Here is a 21859-nt window from a genome sequence, read left to right on the forward strand (position 1 = left end):
AGAAATCATAACTTCTCATCAAAGCCAATTACAAGTTAAATAAATATACACAGTGCTTGAAGAGAAGAAACTTCTTATTCACACTTAAATAAATAACAATGGAAATACCTAAAAGTGCATCAATGAAAACACCAAGTCTTATAATAATAATTTACTTCATAGACAATGTATAAAACAGTTTTATTGATATAAATACAGTAAATTTTTAAGTATTAATAAGAAATGATGTACTCAGGTATTAGATATGTCCCAAAGGTGCGTTAAATATGCCACGTAAAGTACTTGCCAGTTACTACACTATACAACATCAGTCACGTTTATTTCTTCTTCTAAAAAATTGTTAAATCAAAACGTCATTAAATATTAATTATGGTATAATATTTTAGACAAACACTTGGCCAATGCCTGTGACATAACAAAAGCTGTGGAATTTTCATGCAGCATTTGTCCTCTAATTTGCAAAGTAAGAAGTTATACCTTAAGTTTTTTGTTTTTCGTTTTCTTTTTGGCTATCTTAGCCTTACGCTTTTCTCGCATTGAATGCCACCATCGCTGAATAGTTTTTACTGCGCGAGTCATCATTAACTTTGCTAATTTTTCGTTGATTATTGCATCTTCTGTATCTTGTTTCTCTTTCATAAAAGTGTCATACAAATCTGCTTGTCTCTCTATTTCAGCCTGTATCCGACAAAAATGTAGCGTATTCAGTTTTAAAGCACTTTTAAAATTTAAATATAAATATTTCATAACATGAATGATTGAATCAAGAATAACTGTGCCAGCTACCTCTAAATCTTCCTTTTTCTTTTTATCTGTCTCAAATTGTACAATGAGTAACTCCATCTGTTTTTGTTTTTCACCAATTTCTGTGTCATACTTGTTGATTATACCCAAAAGCTGTGATTCAATCTTGAACCTAAAATCGTTTCAGTATATTGAAGCATGCATTTTTCGTGTATAATATTACGTCCTTATAAAGCTAGTATTTACTCGTTCTGTTGTACTGAATTCTCGGATTGCAATTTCCAGTGTAAATACAGTCTTAAAAATCAAATTGAAGATTGAACTAGTAATTCTCAATCAACAATTATTGATTGATACCTTTTATCACGAGCTTCCTTTTCCAAGGCAAGATTCAACGTTCGAATCTTTTTTAGGTGAAACTCGGCATTGCTTACATCTTCTCGGATCTCTTTCTGTTTCATCTCAGATGCCTTGTAAGCAATCATCATTTTCCGCTCTGTTCTAATTCTGCGATTATGATTTATCTTTGAGAATTAACGTACGTGACATTAAAGGATACTGCTTATTCTACATTTCAACTTGATAATCATTTTTCCATACATGGTATAATTCACATCTTCTTTGCATTTTCTGTTTATTCGTTTTACAGTTGCCAAATCTTTTTCACATTGCGAATTTATCAATTCCATTTCCATGTCATGTTGTTTTCTTTGCTCCTCCAATACTGCTGCCAATACTGAAAATCGATAAATATAATTCGTAATCAATATGCCTTCTCAAACGGTATCAATTGGATGATCAGTAATTGAAGTCGAAAAAATTTGTTAGAGTGATGAACTATACGAAATACTTTTTAGATCCGTTTTTGCTTTTTCATTCTCTCTCCAAAGCTTTCTGTAGCGCAGCTCTTTTGCCCTGTATTCTTCTGGAGATGTGGAAATGCGTTTTAATGTGTGTTCAAAAAAATGTTTCATATATCCCAAAAACAATTGAGCCTGCTCTGAATATTGTGGACATAGTTGTTTTACTATTTCTCGAATTTCTGTGTAACCATTTAGAATCTGAAATGAATACAAATATTAGTCGAAGTGTGATTTTCTAACAAACTAAGATACCTCAATTGCTCGATAAATGTTTGAATTAGATTTCCAATCATTGGTAGATGATTCGGTCATTTTCGAACTTTGTTTTGAAGGCTCTGAACCCTCCATACTTTCAGAACAGGCTGAAAGAAAAAGCATCCCGTCTGATAATATGATCAAGTTTAAAGATATAATTTCAATTTAAAATAATAATACGATTGTTATAACGAGCTTGCAAGGAACGTACGCCAATGGCACGGTTCAATGTAAACATACTGATAGAAGGCATCTGTGACGTCTCTGAAATCTTCTCTGTTTAATATATGCCTTACTTCTGGATGTTGAAGGAGTACAGGCAAGCTAGCCTAGATATGAATAAATCATAAGCTTTGAGCAGTAAGGTGTTTTAAAATTGTACGTCAAAATAAAAAAAATAATAAAGGTAAACGAATGGACGGGGCAACCGTCATATTGATCTTGTGAACAAATCAACTATTATTTTTACAATCGCATAATATGTGCAGCACTTACTGATAATTCTAATTTTTTAAGAGTACGACAAAATATACTAAAGACACGATTGAAGCAGATGGATATTTCAATTTCATTTGAAGCCAATTTGTTGAGTGACTGGCATGAGCCTGCAGGAGTAGCTCCACCACCTCCTTTCCCAGTTGATTCCTCTTCAGAAAATGACGTCTGACTTATCTCAACATTTGGGCACCTGAAGTTCATGAGTGCATCCAGCAAATAAAGAAGGTAGAGTACGTATTTTGTTGAGAATTTCGTATTCTCACGATCAACTTGAATTTGGTGCGATTGACAGAAAGTTACATAATATGAAATAAGAATTTTTCCAAATGTTTGATTGCAAAAGTTATACATACGGACATGAATCAGGATCTATCGGAACACCACATGGTAAGACTTTGCGTTGAGCACGGCCCAAGAGATCAAGAGTTGCTGGCATAATTCAGCAAATAAAATGATATATACGCATAATGGCTAATGTGTCACCAATCTTTGGTGTTACCATAGGTATGTAGCAGAATGTAATTGTTTTATTTCAACGTATAGGTGACGAAAAAATAAAATCTGGGAAACTTACACACTCTAGAAAATTAATAAAGAGAATTTTCGAAGTATATCCCAAGATTATTTGTTTCGAAGTTGCATAAGAATAAATATAAATCACAAGATGCGTTTTTTTTTTATAAAATACCTCAACTGCTTTATTTTCTTAGCCTATTTTCAATACAATAATGAATGAATATACATCTGTTTGCTGTATCAAAGGTGAAAAGGTCAAAAGGCCCCAAAAATTAAGTATTAACATTTTCGTATAATACATGAAAAAATTTTAAACTTTACACAATTTGTGATTGGAAACGCATCAGCTTGCTCATACATTGCTATCATTTTTATTGCAAGCCATATTTTCATTCAAGTGCTATGAAATGACAAGATAGTAATGTATCATCAATAAAAAATTATATCACGAGTGCTTTCAATTCTAGTTTCAATTCTTAAATACTCTGACATAATTTGCCCATCAACTTCTATGTATAGTCGCATAATACTGCAGCTTACGATTGGAAAAATCCCTAAGCAAAGGAAAATCGTTCATCAGTGCCAAATAATTTTTGAACTTTCCACTTTTGTTACATATAATAAAATTAAATACCTACAAATTCTTTATGCCAATTGCAGTATACAAGTATAATCCAAGAGTAGAAGGAAATAAATACTCTATCACTGACGGCATTGTGTTTACAGAGTATTCTTGTATTAGGTACTTATTTGCTCAGCTCTCTAACATTGTAAAACGGACAGTGCCAGTATGGCAAATAGCAAACAAGTTGCTACTAAATCTGAATAAAATTTACTGTTCATAGTTTATTGACTGAAATCCGTACCGAATAAGATTACTGAAGAATGGAAAAAACAGATTTCTATTTTGAATCACGTTTACCTGATACAGATATTCCCTGAATTACTGTATCTACCTGAGTACAAAACCATTCTAGGCACTTGAAAAGCTCTATGATGACGAGATTGTCTATATTTTCATCAGTTTTTGAACATAGGTTACATAACACATAATTAATTATGGTTTAAAACGATAAGTTACTCAATATGTTTGTAGCGAACGGTAAATTTGAAAATAAATTTAAGTAATTCTTAAAAACATATGGATATCCTAATTTTACACATCTTCACTATTTTTCAATCACTTATCTGAGACACCTAACACAAGACAATAGCTGCAAGTAAATTTAGGTATCGATCTTTGGCCTACAAACAAGACTTAGTAGGTCTCATAAGCATATAGCATTGACCAAGCTTGAGCAATAATTGCAGAAACAGTATTTTTTGTCTAGCTAGATTAACCTAATCTACATTCAAATTTCAAATTAGAGGAAACCTTTGTTTTGTAATCAGGTCAATACCGTACATACTCTTAGATTGAACTGTAAGACATTCGAAATTATGAATTAGGTACGTACGAATGCCTAAATAAATTCGAAACGTTAGTCAATACATGCATGCTTCTCACGTTGTTATGCTCTAAATACACAGAATGATGCCAAAGTAAAAACTGAATCAAAGTTATACTTTATCACTACTGATAAATATAAACTCTTGATAACTAATTGACCAAGTAACAAAATTGTATCTCTGAACCATCCTGTGGTTATGGAGTAGTAAAGTTCATTGAAAATCAATTATTTTTATATCACTCAACTTAACAAATTATTAGCGTATAACTATCAAGTCTTGCTAACAGTCAAACAATAAAGAGATGTATTGTCTCGTTCATCAGCTGCTTCACATTCAGATATCATAACAATACGAATGAAGGAAAGACTTTCAAATTTGTTCAATTATCCAATAAAAATATTTTTGAATAGTGACTGAGACCAGCTTATCTCTTCGTATACCCATGACAGGTACTATTAAAATAATTCAATTTGTTTGTTCATACGTTGAGTGGCTTGAAGTAATGCCTGCAATATAGTGCCATAGTAGCTGGGGGTGCATCTGTTTTCAACAATAACTTTTCTTCTTTTTCCGTTAGTCTTTCAAGCGACTGATTATATTCCCGATCAAATGCACCTGCAAATAACAAAGTGTCACACGCACGAAAACACCATCTATAAGATATTGTGAGTAAAGAAAAAAATTCTGTTGAGAATTTTTTCACTTCATACTTTGATCAATATTTCCTCGTCCCAAGACTGTGAATACTAAAAACAGAATGTCTCTGTATATAGAAATTGGGGTTTTTTCATCCATTTGGTTTTTATGCCTCTCCAGAGCTAATCTTCTTATAGGTTCCGCTAAGTCGTTGCAACGCACATTTGTTATAACAGACTGCATTAACCTGCGTAATAAGTTAATAGTTTTTGCTAAGGAAACTAATTATAAGGTAGGCTTGATTAAAATTAGTTATTCTGATATATATTTACGTTCGATCTTCTGTACTGTTTGTCTTCCATTGAATGTACATAGGCAAACGATCCATATGTAATTTCTCATTATCCCAAAGTGTTCTAACACCAACCAATGCCGAATTACTTTGGGAATTATTCTTCAAATCCCGGTTATTATTGAACCAGAGCTCTGGCAAATGACTGCTCAAATTAATTCGTTCAAAGTACCAAATCAAATTCCAGTATACTATGGGATGTTCCTGTATAAATTTGTGCTTGGTAAGGCACGAATCTCCTTCTTGGCTTAAAACACTTTCTAATTCTTTCCTAAGCACGAGCGGATTTAAGTATGGAACTGTGATCGGTTCTTCCAATTCCTTTGGTTGTTCTAAGAGTTCTATCAATGCTCCTGTTAACGGATCATTTAGCTCACGCTCCTCACGCCTAAAACAATGTTATCGTTATCGTTTGTTGTTGTTACTTAAACGACACAAATATGATATCAAAAGAACTTCTAATTAATTGTTAAATACGTAAGTACAGAGATTAAAGAAATAAAATATTCTGTGATATTGTGTCAATACCTATAATCCAATATAGTTACTGTCAAAAGTGGTACTGTAGCTTTATCACAAAATTGACAAACTGTATTCAAATTTGAATCCTCTGGCTGCCAGCCAGCCATTATTTCTTCGTCATACATAATAGTGGCACAATTATGGCACCTACTGGCAGTCGATAAGACTAATTCTATCGCCATACGTTCTTCTAAGTCCCTAGAACCCCTTGGATACAAACAATCGGCTAATTCGGACAAAGAACCAAGATCTGCGTTTGAATCCCCTGCAATTCGTGGAATTGGTAACACTTAGTCGATTGTACAAATTTTCAAAATGATTGTGAATATTCAAACAAGCTTGCCAATCTTCATTATTGCCAAAATTCATTATAAATTACAAACACGGAACATACGTACCCGAACCTCTTACAGGTATCTCATTACGGTCTTGCTGTGACCCATCAGTTAGCGAATCCAATGATTCGTGAGATATTCCATAAGTTAATCTTTGTTCACGCTCCTTCGATTTTACTGGAGTACTAGTAGCAGAGATAGCTTCCTTTATTTCGTCGAATTTTTTTGCAACACTAGTCGCAGCAGATTTCAAGCTATTCAATCCTCCCAATATTAGTTCGTTTGACTTCTTTCCAGTCAAACTTGAGGGACTAAGAGAAATGAGGTTGTTAATAAAGTTCATATTATTACAGTGATATACATCGTTAAAGCTACTACATATTATCGTGAGTTGACATGACATGCAAGCAGGGTGATAATCCTCAACTTTGACAAGTGGTTTAAATTGTTAACAACCGCATACTACTATCATGCGGTTATCATAATGAATCATGCTCAAAATTATGTCCTCCTTAAGAATTTGAAATGTTAAGAAAATGTTACATACCTGATATAATTGGACAAACTTAAGGACTCGATGAGCTGATTGGATGATATCAACTCCTTATTTTTAGCAAATGGCAGGCCTCCGGTAGAATACCGTCTATGTTATTAAAAAAAAAAAGGCACACACAAGAGCATGCAAAATAATCATAAAATTTCGATATGCACGATGAGTCGATGAACACAGGAAAATGTTGAGAGTGCAAAGTAGTAAATACTATGAATATTGATGAAATTAATATTGTGATCGAATCATAAATTCATAAGAAGTAATAAAAATTCGATAATAAATGGGCGTTTACGTGTGTGAATTGATGAGGAAAATTCTGAGTGTGATCTATATCCTTGTTGCAACTCAAACGAAATGAAAATCTAACATCTTTGCTTACCCAAAACTAAGCTTGAGACTAGATCCTAGGCTCGACAGGCTAGATGTTACACTGTCTTTATTCTGTGCCCAAAGACTACCAAACTCCAATCTGTCTCTATCTCTTTCTTGTTCACCTTGTTGAGCTACGGAGTGAGGCATAGTTTCACTTCTTTGCAAATGTCCACCAACTATTGGTCCACCTTCATCGACTGCTTGATGAAACGTAGCACTTCTAGGTAAAACATTGCTGGAAATGCATTACGATTGCAAATTTGAATCGTTTATCTAGTTATTTCAAAACTTTTCTGAACATTTTAACGCTATCAAATCTTACACCACAAAATGAGGTAAGTATTAAAAAACGAATTGAAAATACCTTCTGAATAATAACGGTCCCCCAGCACGCTCTTCTGTTGCATTATTAAGTATGGTCAAGGTACTTGTTGAGCAGTTTGAATCATTTTCCCCAGACGGCGATACGACTGGAGTTTCATCATTAAGTAACGCTCCGAGAGGATCATTTTCAGTAACAGGTGTTCTGACGGGGCTTTTCAGTGGTGATTCGAGATTTCGGACTAACCTTGAAATGTAAATAAATCGTTCAGGGTTTGATCGTGAAAGAAACTTCTGAGCATAATATTGCATCGCTTTTATTCGAATAATATTTGATAAATTTGATATAAATCTTTACCTTGGATTACTAGCTGATCGGTTAAGTGCTTCTGGCTGAGACGTACTTAGAGCAGCCCCTTGATCTTTGACAATACTATTTTGACGTAAAAATTTCATTTTTGTCTCCGCAAGTCCAAATACTGGTAAATCAGGAACAATGCTACCGATCAAAGCTAGAACATGCACACAGGACATCGATAAATAAGTATTTCAATTCTGTATTACTATTGTCTCACTGACAATCAAAGTTCTTACTTTGCTGTGCTACCCAATACGCAACAATTTACTTACAATCACTACCTGCTGCATCCAAATCTTGTGAATGCGCACTGTCAAGGCTAGACCTAGATATAGCATGTTCCAAAGTCTCGCTACTCTTGCCATCCACGCTGTGTATATCAGTCGCAGCACTCAATCTCCTTCTGGCACCTTTTTTTCCAGCTTTTTTGAACAAGGCAGCCCCGACGATAACATTGCGTAACTTGTTCCACATTAATTGACTCGAATTTGTCATATCAGATGGCCATGTTGCCTCCAATACCGCCTGTAACCAGCAATCATTGTCACATGTTCAATCTGTGGTTTACAGTGTCACTAAATGAAAATAAATAATTTTTTTTTAATGTTATCCTATTTGAAAAAGCTTTCTTACTTTATTATAAAACCCATAAGTCAAGGCATTAGGTTGGACTCCACTTCGCTTCATGTGAAACAATAATTTCACAGCCAATACAGGTTGACCATAAACTCCACACAATTGCATCATAGCTCTGTAGCAAACCTGCGAAGAATGAAGAGTTGAATTAGTCACCTGAGAATTTATTGAGAAACTGAGATAAAATTGTCAATAAGAAAAAAAAAACATGGTAAATTACATGCTGAAGCATTACCTCTTCAGTCGGATCCATTCGTAATTTTTGCATTTTCACAAGCAACTCATAGGCTTGATGCAAAATAGCTGCAGGTTGGTTTGACACTTGTAGCATAGCAGGCAGATGTAAAAACCACAGACTATAACATGTGCCCAACAAACATCTAGCCCACCGTTCTGGAACAGCTGCCTATTGAATGATTGATAAATTATTTTCCTTACATGGTTCTACATTATTTTACATTTTCCTGCTCGATTCAGTGTAAAGTTACTGGTGAATTGAGCTTGGTCATATTTACTATAACACAAGGTTCATCACAGTGCGTCTGTACCCACAGTTTCGATTTCTAAGTGCAACATTTTTCTATGGCCTCACCTGTTTTCTGGCCATTTTTTGAGCCACTTTTATCTCATGCTTGGTTCTACGCGCCATCGGGCTTCCAGGCACCATGCTGAACGCAGTAAGGGCTGGATTTTTCGAACTGAGATTTTTCTGCGGCCTCATTAAATCAGGATTCAATTTGAACGATTTGTAGACCAATTTTTTTTTATTCGTTCCAGCTTCGGGTGGGGGAATAAATACTGTGCGTTCACTGTGCTGTGATTCATCTAACTCCAAAAGTGGTCCTGAATAAAGAAATTAATATAAATATAAATAATAAAAATCTATGTGAACAACTTTCAGAACTAAACACGATTCTTTTTTTCCCAACTAAACGTACCACTCTCTTCTTCAACTCGTTCCGTACACTCATCAAAAAATGCTAAACCTGCCATATCCATATCTGACACAAAGCTTCTTTCTTCTATAAATCTGAAAATATACAAAAAGTTGTCCGGTTTGTCTTAAAAATTTTTGACATATCACAATACTACTTTTCCACCGTTAACACTATTAAATTGTCCGTAATTCTGTGCTCTACCTTATGAACATCTGGGTGCGAACTAGCATGCTGTAAAATTTTGCATGAGCTTTATCACGACTTCTCAGAAAGGCTTGCATATTAAATAGGCTCGTTGGGTCCGTTGACCCAACAGTGGGTGCTTTTGTAATTGGCAGTAAATATGATCGGTAGCCCTTCAATATTAAGGCCATAAATCGAAGAAAAGCATCTTGTATTTCCAGCTCCAAAGCTTGTTCCTTCCGTTTTTGTTGAAACTCACGATCTACGCTAAAATCTGCATCCCCTCGTTCTATGAAAAATCGTTTCTTTAACATGTTACATTGGAAAATAATGAGTATTATATATGCCTATAAACAAAATAAAAAATGTACCTTTCTGAGATGTATAACTTCTACCCAAGCTAATCAACTTTGAGTAAAGGAGTTCCAGTCTATTTTTCAGAGATCGACCTGCTTTCTTAGGGAGCAATTTTATGTTCAAATACTTCTTATCATCGCAAATAGCGACGTTGTTGGTGTCAAGATCAACACAGTTCACATCTGCTGGTGGATCGTATAAGTCAAAAAAACGAGAATCCACACCAATAAGAAACGGCAGCGGTGCATGGAGTACCTAAATAATTTTTTAACATTAATCCACCAATCAATAAAATTGAAACTACAGTCAACAATCGGATCAAACAGACCGACAGTACATCTGAATTCAAAACTTGTATCTATATTATAGATTTCAATTATATTTCATCATTTTAAAATGTTTTGTTATGTTCTCTGAAATTTCAACCCAACTCCCAAAAAATAGTAACCATTTTTTTTTTTTTAACTTAAAAGAGAAAAAAAAAAGTATAAATGTGTGGCGTATCAAATATTACGAAAATTAAATGAATTTACCTCTGCCAATCCCAAAGGACACAACGGTATGTAAGGACACTGCCACTTGAACGGAAATAGGATCATTGCTATTGCTTCGCTAACGGATGTCAAAACATCTGGTCTCAAAGAATGAACCAATATCTTCTGTTCCGTTAAAATGAGTAAGAGAATTAACAAACAATTGTCTGGTCCTAAATTTATCAGCAATTGCCTGAAACTCGCTCCGGACCTTGGCAATGCAAGATCTTCAGGCTGCGTTAAAATCAATCTGTCATCTCCGCTCAATTGAACCAATATTCTCGGTCTTTGAGGACTGGGAAAAGGTATGTCACAGAGAAAATAAGCTATATATTTCTCAATGGGAACATTTTGCTCCTGACCATTCACCATACTGTGTAGAAAGACAAGAAACTTTTCAAATGTGTCGAAAAATGGCCAATGTGAGAGAATACATATCGATTTGCTGATGTTCAATGACTGAGTATTCGGATCCTCAAATTGCAACTTATCGATTTGTGACGGACTCAACTTATCAAAAATACCAAGTTTTTTATAATTCCTTATTTTTCCTAGGTCAACCTTTGCATCCTCTGCTGAATTTCCCGTAAGCATTGAATCGTCTATGTTATCTGCTGGAAGAGTAATGTGCTTGAAGAGAGAATTGATAGAAAATGAGACAATGTCTAAATTTAGTGTGAATCAAATCTTATATTTTATAAGGCCGTCAACTAGGTACCTACCACAGTTTGAGTTTTTTTCATTCTTCGGACAAAGTTCCAAAATATCGTGAGAATTAGCATTACTCGAGTCTTTTAATACTGGCTCAATTTCTTCATAAAACGTGATAGCAGATCCATATATCTTTTGGGCCGCATCAGCTACTGTTAATACAAATGTGGAAAATACGGGTTTTGGTTTACATGCCAATTTTGGCCAACATTCAATAGTGGCGCCCATCGGCAAGCAAAACATGGCGACAGAATTGGGGAACATAAAACTGTCGTAGTCTTTTATAGGATACTTGTACAATATCGCAGGCTTGAACGATATCAAATTGGCTCGGTTCATAGATTTTTTATAACACAAAAACACATCGCTCCCCAGCATTCCTTTATTCAGATTTTTGTTTATAACGCAAAATGCGTGAGGCTGACACTCTCCTTTGTTTTTCAATATCACACATATGTCCGTAACCACCAGACTGTTGCATGGCATTTTAGGACTGGCTCTTCTATAGGTAACAAATATTCTTGATGTCGAGTTATTTACATTTGCAACATGTCCATCCGGGGTCTCAAAGACCACCTCTGCGTCAGGCATTATACGTTCTTTGCCGTCGTATATTACTCCTGAAACACAACTGTTCTCAATTCTTCTAATCGTAACTATCGTCAAAGTCTTAACTACATATGAAGCAGAATATCTACTTAAATGTATAGATATCGATATAATAATTCTAGGATTTTTGAATAAAAATTTTCATTTCTTCAGATATATTTGGGGAGACAGAAAAGACAGAACATTTACTTTAACACATGATCCGTAGCTACAAATCTAATAAAACATACAAGACGATTAAAAACACCTTTAAACTTTCATAATTTTTCTACATATTCTACCAAATTTGAAAATAATTCTGTGATCTTAGATTTTCCGGAAACGATAAATATTGTGCATAGGCAACGGTAATTTATAAATTGTGGTACTCACCGATATCGACCAAAGGTGGCTTGTCCCTGCCTCTCTTGTAACAAATATAGCATTCGTTTGTTCTGAGGCTTCCGTGGTTTAAATCCGCTGGAAAGCCAGTCACCGTTTTACTCAAAAGGGTATAATCCTCGGGACAAGTTTCTCCCAGAGCTGGAAATATAATGGCCAGATCTGTGATGGGAGCCTGCATGTGAGTATCCTTCAAATGCGTTCCTTCCTGACACCAATCCTCCAGCTTGTTGCTTTCGTCGTTCTCATCGGTTGAAAAATTATCGTCTTGCCCCGGAAGTCCGGCGACAACGAAGTAATCAGCTACCCTTCGCTCATCCATTGTTTTCTGATATTTTGGACGAAATTATCGTATGTACAATATACACCTGCAGCGTTTCTGGTTTAATTAAGGTTTTCCTTCCTTCTTATTGTATTAATTTTTCAATTTTTCTTCAATATCATATACAGTATCGCATTTTTTCTCGATTATTTGTTAGCACAGTTAGCAAAAAGCTTGGTCATGATAAGAAAAAGAATATCATTCAACACCGAGAGTTAATTTAATCTATACGAAATGAAGAATATTTGTTCTGTTTAGTTGGTTGGGTGAATAAAAAAAAAAGAAAAAAGAGGAAAATGTATACCTATACGCGTTTTTAGAGGTTATAGATGTAAATAATATGACAAATAATAAAAATAACACATTTTTTTCTTAAACTTTTTTCTGTACATTTGCTAAAACTTCGTTGTAACGACGATTGCCTTATATTCGATAATAACATGAGGCTCTATAAACACTTGTCACGGAGCAATGAAAGTAGCAGCGATTGTCACAGAAAAGCACAGAAACAAATCTTAGGTTATATGTCACACGCGAACACACTTTGATAAATTATTATTACTTAGCAACAGTTCGGGGGTGAAACGATACATGTACGTATGAAAATATATCCAAGAATGTTTGTTAGCAGTTCAAACAAGCCTTAACACACCTTTGTGAGCTTACGGTACGCGATTTATTAAAAATAATAGAAATTTTCTTGTTTCTTGGACGGCCATATTTGTTGGGCGGCAAAATGGCTACCAGGGGGCAAGGTCGCCTTTAATTTTAAAACGTAAATATTATTTGTCAAGGCGATTTTTCAAATCACTCCACCGACACGCTCGTAATTACTTTATCGTATCAACAAACACCACTAATTAAGTGATCCTGCGATCAGATATGAATAAAGTTTCACCAATCATATATTTTCCATTGTTATACAACGTTTTTTCAAACATTTTCAAACTTCGCCGCAGTACGCAGATCGATCTCTGTACACGTTTTAAACTGGACGATCGAACTAGAGAAAATAACTATACTCGTCAATAGCGCTCTATGTCGATGCATAATCAATACTCTTATGCGTAGTAGACTAGAATTACTCGCTATTACACTCGCGGACACATTCCTGAATAACATTAGACTTGCAACTCGATATCATGTCGCCTCGGCTCAGAATTGTAAACGCCTCCATATACGTATATAACTATAGCGGACCGTTGCGACTCTGTCCGCGAATATTTTCAAATACTCCTTGTGACAAAACTATTCGCCATAGCCATAAGCTGTCCCAGACTTTGTTGTAGAGCTTATCGCGACCTTGAAAACTCTTCCGCACAACTTTCCTCTATCTGTAAGAGTTTAGTCAGCGTTCGCATAAGTGTGTGATCTCGTTCCGACCTGACATACAAATATCGTTATATCTCTAAAACTATTGATCCGGTTGTAACGAAATATAGTCTAAAACCTAGCCAGACGTTGTAGCTATCCACAGTAATAAAAAAAAAAATAATCAGTTTAGCAGTTCTAAAGTTATAAGCGAACATACGGACGTAGAAAAAGATAGAGAGTAACAAATGCACGTGCGTAGGTGTACGGAGATGTACATCCACACATAAAAAACTGCGTATTTATAGCGATTTGATGAGGTAGGTCAAGATCAGATTCTAAAGAGGTTTTAAAAACTGGTGAATGAACGGGTTTAGACTTTCGCCGATGAGTTTGCGCTGTTTACACAAACACGCAAACACACACGCACACGCGTAAGCATGAAAGTATATTAACAGGCGCTAAATCTGAACGCCATGCACCATAAGCAAATCGCCGTGAAAAATTTGCGCAGACTCTATTGTTGGACGGTTTCTAATCGCAATCGTTGCATCATAATAGTAGCCAATTATTTAGTCAAAGCTCAAGAGCAGTCATAAATTCTAGGAACCTTGCCTTCATCGATTCCTTGCATAAGTACAAGGCCCCTGAATTTGTCTTCCATTAGGCGTTGTAATGTGCGTACACGTACAATATCTACATTTACTGAGCTTTTCGGAATAAGAGACGACGCCTAATATCAAAGTTTGTGGAATAAATGAACAATCAACTTTTATCGCGGCAAACTTTATTATCGGTTATACTTATATGCCCTCATGAGCGGACGCTTACTTACTCAAACGCAAACTATTGAGCGTAAAATTGACTCATTTTTCTTTACTTTTTCCTTACCTCTTCTTTACGTATCCCTTTTTGCTAGTTCACTTCAGATTTCGACATATGCGCGATCCAGTTTTTTTATCCTGGGTATATTATACTTTCAGATTTCAAGGAATATATAAACTTTTTGAGAACATTGCGTCGATTCGGAATACAAGCTAATAACGTCACGCAGGCAGCTGTTCAGTTTCGACACAATGCTCCGACTTTCTCACTCAATGTCTATTGATTTGTCTATATGATTATTTATTTATTTTCTTTTGCAATCACCACACGAACTCGTAATGCGCTTCGATTATTAAGAACGTTGTGTATACCTGGTTTGACGAAAGAAATTTGAAGATTTATCACATTTGCAATATTCTACTTGCAAGTTGTTCAAAGCAAAAGCAAAGCTTGCTATATTTCATATTTTTGGCTACATATAAATTGTTTGTTTATTACCTTTTTCGGATGGGAAGAGGACGTATGAACAGAATTCAAGAATATATGTGGGTATGGAACATGAAGCGATAAAAACTGTTCGTTTATCCTGATTTACAGCTTTATTATACATGCAGAAATATAGTGACAGTTGTAACAAAATCATTGGAATTTGTTCACATCCATAATCATTCTGTACGTAAAATAGAAAGTTGGTCGAAATTCCAGAGTACAAGCAACAAGCTTCCTTAATTTGTATCGTAAGTTGAACTAGCGCAACTAAAGCCAAACACTTGTCGTCAATTCCTAATGACTTAATTGACACGAAACCGAAATTCCATGAACATGAATAGCCCATAGTGACCCTCGCTGTATACGAAGAAAGCAAACTTCATCTACGCGTACACGTGTCAGCTATACGTGTAATAACTGATGCCGATGTGTGACTACACGGTGTTTCCCGTCAATAATTATTCTACGCCAGCTGTTTAGCGTATAAAAGCTGCGCCATTTTATTGCTGCTTGGACAAAAAATTTGTCAAATAAAAGACGCACGTTATTTATTTGCCTATTGATTTACAACGTGTACGTTTAGAGGCACTATGAACAAACGGATATACATATGCCCATGCCATCCGTCGTCGAATTACGATAAGGATAAAATATTAATAAAAATAACGTACGAAAGCATTCCCTGTAAAACCGTGTTTCGAATAATAATTGTCCTATTTACACAAATTACACGCCCCTTAGGGGGTACGGCTTGACGGGTCATGCACGACGTGACTTGGTGAAGGTTGTGTTACGAGAACAGTATAATGAAAGACAACAAATAAGTATAGGCAGACCGGCGTAGAGCGATGCTAGGGCGTCTTCAAAAATATATTACAAATATATTATGGATCGGTATGTGCCTATATATACAATTATAATTGATAACCGTGAACGCATACAACTGAAAAATCTTCTTACTGTAGAAGGCTCTCGATTCTCAGAGCGTGGAAACTATAATCGAAAGATAAAAAAAACTTCGTTCACAGTTTCTCAAAATTGTGATAATCGCTGACTACCGACGGCCGTTGATGGAGAAGAAAATTTCCTGCAAGATAAGTTTCTGTAAATGTTTGAACATTTCGGCACATAAATATTGAGTCACGCTAAGTGTTTCTAAGACGAGTTTTGTGCATAAGAATACGCTGTGCGTACGAAAGCGTCCCGACTACTTATAGCCGGTAAAAAGTACGAAAAGACTTTCACGGAGCTTAAATTCGTACATTTTTACAGCAAAAAAAAAACAAATAAATAAAGATATCGCTCGACTTTCAGTGTCGTTTTCACATACTTTCGTCATACAACTCGTGATTAGTCCTGTTAATAAAGCGCTGCCTCTCACAAATATCGTTGCATCGCCACGGAATGATAAAAAGATCAAGGATGCAGCACGCATCCCAGGAATCGTAAAGTGTGACTTGTGTTACATCACATCGTGGATGTAGATCCGGGGCCTTGCAGGTAACCAGAGTTACTTCGTAAAAGCAGCTATATAACCCCCGCATCCGGCTGAAGATAGAAGACACTTTCTCCTCCCGTCCGGTTTGTTGAACCGCGTGCACGTGAATTTCCTTTGAAAACCAATTTGTGAACAGCATTCGGGCGATCGATTGGACCGATTTACACGCATCCGGAACGGTTTTTTTAGAAATCCTTATTCCTCGGTTTGCGTAACCGGAGAAATGAATGAATTTAAATGGGACAATACAGACCGTAAGTGGAACAGGATTTCTACGAGTTACTCAAATTTAGTATACGGACGGTTAATATTTGTCCGTGAACTTCTAACGTCAGCTGACAATAATTTGGAAGAACAAGTTGTCGTACAGCTTACCGTCCCATATTTTCTTGACTTTCACTCAACGAGCAGTAAGTAACTGTATGGGAACTGGGTAGAATACGAGCATGAGATATCGGTCGGATAAACTTTTACCTCAGCTTTTCCATTCCCAGAAACGAAACGGCAGCGACTACTTTATGAAAAATATTTGCCTCGCACGCGTAGAAGTGGTATATGGAAAAATGTATGGACGTAATGGGTTGAGTATTTTTATAACAATATTTCTTCATAAAACTAGTCGTCTCCGTGTTTAATAGAGCGTGTAGAAAATCGTTCTCCACCCTGTCGCCACAAAGCTTCTCAATTATCTTGCCTGAAACAGAGCATTAAGGTTTAATCTTACGGTTGAAAACATTATTTCAATGCGAGATAATTAAATCCGAGTAACCCTTTATTCGCAAATTTGTACATAAGTAATTACGTCACGGAAATTTCGGAGAAATTTCGAAAACTGACTCGCGTTTGCGTTTGATTACATAGTCAGAGAATTGATCGCGTATTATAATATACGTATTGTGGGATTAATTAATATTCCGAGAACATCCAACGCACTTCATTGCATAACAAATCACGGAAAATTCGTAGAATTTATTTTTTCGACTGTTCGATGTACTTTTTCCTGCCCTCTCTTCACGCTCCAAGAAAACGTATATCGTGTCTTGGGTAGATTAAAGTTCTCCCTCCCTCGATGGTTTTAAATCTGTCTCTCTTTCTCTATCTCTCTTTCCCTCCCACCCTCCCTCTCTCTCTCTCTCTCTCTCTCTCTCTCTCTCTCTCTCTCTCTCTCTCTCTCTCTCTCTCTCTCTCTCTCTCTCTCTCTCTCTCTCTCTCTCTCTCTCTGACAAGTTGTGCATATTACACCGGTGCTGTGCACACTTTCGTATTTACTGGACGAGCGTAACCCAAGCGCCAGTGCGTCTCGAGATTTCGCGCCGAAAGCAACTATAAAAGGAGCACGATTTCTATCAACTGCTACTCAGGCAACCTTCCCTTCGATATCTCAAACTTTTTTCACCGTGAAGTGTCGAGTAAACTTGACTTTTGGTATAAAACCATTCACCGAATATTTCTCGCGACGTTTTCACGCGGCAACGAATTCGCATTTATAACAACAATATACATACAATTAAGCACGTTAAATTGAACACATTCAACATGGCTGTGCTGCTGAAGGTGAGTCGTAAATATCTGGATTAATGAAAACAATAAAAACAAAGTTTTTTTTTTTTCTCGATATAAGCAAGCTGTATAATTGTGTGCAATATTTGTATATTTCCAAGTGTGAAAATTAATTTATTCTGAATTTTTCGAACCAACCAACTGGATCATAAATTGAATATATAATTAAATTGGGAAACGCCGAGCTCAATTTTGCAAATCGTAAATCATCTCGTTACACGCATAAGTATAATCATCCGATAACACGTTCTGTATGATATAACGTCCGTGACAACTTGTGCGGCACATTTGTAAAACTTATGCAGTAAGTTATACGCAATCATTCGCGGACGGAAAAATGAAAGTAAAGAATATCGAACGGCCGCGTATAAAAACGTTACGCACAATTATCCAGCTACACGCGAAGTATAAAAAAGTAATACTATTAATTTCTGGTTAGTTTTCGAACACGATCCTGTGAAGTGAGTTTCTCATGTACGTATTTTTAAGATACGCTCATGAAAGATAAAACTACCCGGTAGTTGGGCAGAGATTTGAATTAAGCTGAATCGTCTTCGCGAGACGCTCAAACTGCATCGGCGAGAGAAAATCACGAGTTGTTTCATAGATCGTTGAAAGATCGGTGTTATTGTATTCGCCTGCAGTTGGGTGTGAAAAACGGCACGATATTTTAACACTATTTTTCCATCACGCAGGCTCTGCTCGTCTGTTCGATGGTCTGTTTCGCTATGGCTGCGGAGAATCCCCAAGTTAATCAAGAACAACAGGCTCGATCCAGGGTTTCCGACGATCAACTCGAGATCGCTTTAAATGACAAACGTTACCTCATGCGGCAACTGAAATGCGCCCTTGGCGAAGCACCGTGCGATCCGGTGGGACGACGATTGAAAAGTAAGTTTTCACCGGGTGTAAAATAATCGAGGAGTTCCGATTTCCCTTCTCGATTCGAAAACTGGATCGTTGAATCATGGAGAGCCGGTAGAACCCGAGGGAACGCGGGACTCTGCGGGAGGATTTATAATAATAGCATGTATAGGCGAGTCGAAACTGGGTTAAAACTTTAATTAAAAGGATTGCCATTTGGTTATTTGTAGAACCTCGTGAAATCCCGGTAAATTCATTCCGAATGAATCGGATAGACTAGCTCGGCCAGCGATTCATTATCGACGCCAAAAGTTATTCCGCGATTGTTTGACAACTGTAAATTTTTATGCTTACGATATAACGGTCAGAGTTTCGGATCGCGATTAGGGTTGCGTTTCTCACGTTTCCCGGCATCTCCTTCAGCTTCCATGCAATCGCAATACATCAAGAGATTCGCAAATTTATTTCTTTCTTAATTACACAATTTGTATGCGAATTTTTGCGTCGGCGAGGGGGGGAATTTTCAGCTTATAATTATTCAAAGCATGGCAATGAATTGGCGCTACGCTGGAAATTTTAAGCGTTTAGAAATCGCTTATCTCGCCAAACGCGCATTTCCACGTTTCTACCTGTATATACCGAACTTTATACACGCGTTATATAGGTATGTATAAACCGTTCCCCTCCTAAATGACTTTCGATTCATTTAGCTCGAGGAAATCGCAACGAGCGTGTGTTGCGTTAAATCTTCATCTGCAGCAGCCACCGAACGAAAATTTCTACGCTTACACATATGGTGACGATATGTACGTGAAAATTCCCTCTACGCATCCCGGAGACTGTAAATGCGAAATACCGAATACCCCCGACCGTAACTCGAATACCTTTGTTTTATTTTCCAGGTCTGGCACCGCTCGTCCTCCGAGGTGCATGCCCGCAATGCAGCCCCGAAGAAACTAGGCAGATTCAAAAAGTTCTCTCACATATTCAAAGAAACTTCCCGAGGGAGTGGTCCAAAGTCGTCCGACAGTACGCCGGTGTTTAACACAACCCAATATAAAGTTTATCGGTAAAAAACTAAACAAATTTCACATATACATATACTATAATATACCTACGTATATTTTGTACACATTTAAGAAACGTAGATATACAAAACCGGTGCTGTTCAACTGAACCTGGTACTATAAATACAATTATAATGTCGGATAAAAGCGAATCGTGACGACTCTATTTTTTTTTTTTTTTTTTGTGTTCTAATTTCATTTTGTTTTCATTTTTAAAACGACTCTAATCGTTGTTGTTAATATTATTATTGCATTAATATTATTGCCATTATCATCACTATTATTAATATTATTTCTCATCCATACTCTCATTATATTCATCGTACTGTCACCTCAATACACCATGTCTGTTAATAAAAATTCTTCGACACATCACATGTTTACGGATTTATTTATATATATATGTATATAATGTCTACCTGATACCTGAACCATAACGAGTTACGCCAATAACAGTGCGTAGCGAGATAAAACGAAGGAATTGCGGAATCGTATATCAAGGATCACGTTCGGGTCGGTGAGAAAGTCGGTTGCGATCGTTAAACGGGAATGATTTGAATTGAATGTCGACGGTTGCGGAATTTATTTGAAATGATTACGCCGCGTCTTTCTGAACAAGCTTTCCTAATGACAAACGGTTTGAGAAGAAACTTTTGAGAGAATGGCTGATGAACTCGAATGACAGGGAACCAACCCCTTTTCCCTCGAGAGAAATACGGCATATTGTACATAACGTCCTTCAAGTCTCGGATTCAGGAATCGAGAATCGCGAGGAATGAAAGAAAAAAGGTGAGAAAAAAAAAAATAAATAAAAAAAAAATGAAGAAAACTCGCGAGTGCGAGAGGCGAAATATTCCTCCCGGAATAATTTGACGAATTTATTTCTGAATATATTTCCAGTTTCCTGAATTCATTTCGACTTTGTACACATACATATTTCCCTCTTCCAATGCGCGCGATACACCCACGTTGCACGTTCGTCGCACCTACACGACGAATTTCTTACTAATTGTCAGCAATATATGGTATAAGGGCGCGACAAAGAACTTGGGAATGACACTCGAATGTAACGAGTACAGCTCGTGATTAACGCGTCTCCGTTATGCGTCTGTACACTCGCACAGGCATAACTGGGTATTATTTATTATTTGTCCAACTGGATCTCGTCTCGGGTGTATTTAGTCGGCTTCTCTAATATCCGTCATTAATCTGTTTCGCTTATGCCTATCATTTACCCGAAGAGCCTTTGTCTGTCATTAAGTACCGCCGTTTATCCAACTCCCGGATCTATAACGACCGCTGTCCTCTTCATCCGCTTCGCCCTCCCAATTCGACCTGATGCTTCAAGTTCTTAAACGCGGTTTAAGTTCCGAAGGAATCTGGAAGCGAAGATCTCGTTCCGAGGTGTCGCGTATTTTGACTCAAATATCCGTTCGGAGGGAGGCAGATATCATCGTAAGAGGGTGCAAAGCCGACGCTTTAACCCCTATATACCGCCTGCTTCTTTTGGTAAGCGCGGACCGTTTCACGAGCACTTTCGTCATTCAGAAAAACCCGGATTTCTCAACTAATCGTCAGCGACTCGACTTTGCTTCTACACCCATGCAGGTAGACGTATGAGGCCAAGGCCCGCTTCGAAGGTCGGCTGCCGATCACTGCCAGAATCACCGTTGTGCTCCATTCCCAAATCAGATTTTCTACATAGACAATCGTTCGACGGTGGGCTGAAGTTCGAAGTGTCGCTGATTGTAAGACATGCCTAATACGCACACCTTTGTTGCACATTATGATACAATAA

The 21859-nt window shown here is 36.7% G+C and overlaps 3 protein-coding genes across 12 annotated transcripts; 1 reads left to right on the plus strand and 2 right to left on the minus strand.

The window, feature by feature from the left end:
• Positions 1-206: 206 nt before the first annotated feature.
• On the minus strand, positions 207-2318 carry LOC124222409 (dynein regulatory complex protein 10-like). The gene is made up of 6 exons (XM_046633329.2): positions 1595-2318; positions 1345-1480; positions 1102-1251; positions 787-916; positions 478-678; positions 207-329 (listed from the first exon to the last, which is right to left on the minus strand). The coding sequence occupies exons 1-6, from the start codon at positions 1716-1718 to the stop codon at positions 318-320; spliced, it is 753 nt and encodes a 250-aa protein (XP_046489285.1). The 5' UTR covers positions 1719-2318; the 3' UTR covers positions 207-317.
• A 1742-nt stretch (positions 2319-4060) lies between these two features.
• Crag (DENN domain-containing protein Crag) lies at positions 4061-13546 on the minus strand. 10 transcript variants are annotated; one of them, XM_046633306.2, is made up of 20 exons: positions 13100-13546; positions 12117-12453; positions 11147-11755; positions 10425-11038; positions 9906-10146; positions 9553-9823; positions 9352-9443; positions 9006-9256; positions 8649-8819; positions 8411-8539; positions 8050-8302; positions 7778-7931; positions 7463-7666; positions 7106-7333; positions 6721-6816; positions 6237-6484; positions 5845-6103; positions 5297-5704; positions 5039-5211; positions 4061-4943 (listed from the first exon to the last, which is right to left on the minus strand). In XM_046633306.2, exons 2-20 carry the CDS (start codon positions 12445-12447, stop codon positions 4807-4809), a joined length of 4869 nt encoding a protein of 1622 aa, XP_046489262.1. In that variant the 5' UTR covers positions 12448-12453; positions 13100-13546; the 3' UTR covers positions 4061-4806. The 10 variants fall into 10 exon arrangements, with proteins under 10 accessions (XP_046489262.1, XP_046489263.1, XP_046489264.1 ...); XM_046633307.2 differs by having other exon boundaries at positions 12838-13546; XM_046633308.2 differs by lacking the exon at positions 13100-13546 and adding an exon at positions 12752-12798.
• Positions 13547-17839: 4293 nt separating this feature from the next.
• LOC124222411 (chemosensory protein 2) lies at positions 17840-20436 on the plus strand. The gene is made up of 3 exons (XM_046633333.2): positions 17840-18124; positions 18826-19021; positions 19897-20436. Exons 1-3 carry the CDS (start codon positions 18107-18109, stop codon positions 20037-20039), a joined length of 357 nt encoding a protein of 118 aa, XP_046489289.1. The 5' UTR covers positions 17840-18106; the 3' UTR covers positions 20040-20436.
• The last annotated feature ends 1423 nt before the right edge of the window (positions 20437-21859 follow it).

Source organism: Neodiprion pinetum, chromosome 6 (assembly GCF_021155775.2).
Source record: "Neodiprion pinetum isolate iyNeoPine1 chromosome 6, iyNeoPine1.2, whole genome shotgun sequence".
NCBI lineage: Eukaryota > Metazoa > Arthropoda > Insecta > Hymenoptera > Diprionidae > Neodiprion > Neodiprion pinetum.

What these genes read in the sequence shown, in the direction of transcription:
- Crag (XM_046633306.2), bottom strand. Translation starts at nt 12,447, where the DNA reads ATGGATGAGCGAAGGGTAGCTGATTACTTCGTTGTCGCCGGACTTCCG. An exon ending in CTTATGGGTTTTATAATAAA is followed by an intron (nt 8,303 to 8,410) that starts GTAAGAAAGCTT and finishes TGCTGGTTACAG; the next exon opens with GCGGTATTGGAGGCAACATG. An exon ending in GGACCGTTATTATTCAGAAG is followed by an intron (nt 7,334 to 7,462) that starts GTATTTTCAATT and finishes ATGCATTTCCAG; the next exon opens with CAATGTTTTACCTAGAAGTG.
- LOC124222411 (XM_046633333.2), top strand. An exon ending in GGTGGGACGACGATTGAAAA is followed by an intron (nt 19,022 to 19,896) that starts GTAAGTTTTCAC and finishes TTTATTTTCCAG; the next exon opens with GTCTGGCACCGCTCGTCCTC.
- LOC124222409 (XM_046633329.2), bottom strand. Translation starts at nt 1,718, where the DNA reads ATGAAACATTTTTTTGAACACACATTAAAACGCATTTCCACATCTCCA. An exon ending in AGCAAAAACGGATCTAAAAA is followed by an intron (nt 1,481 to 1,594) that starts GTATTTCGTATA and finishes ATCGATTTTCAG; the next exon opens with TATTGGCAGCAGTATTGGAG. An exon ending in AGAAAAAGGAAGATTTAGAG is followed by an intron (nt 679 to 786) that starts GTAGCTGGCACA and finishes TGTCGGATACAG; the next exon opens with GCTGAAATAGAGAGACAAGC.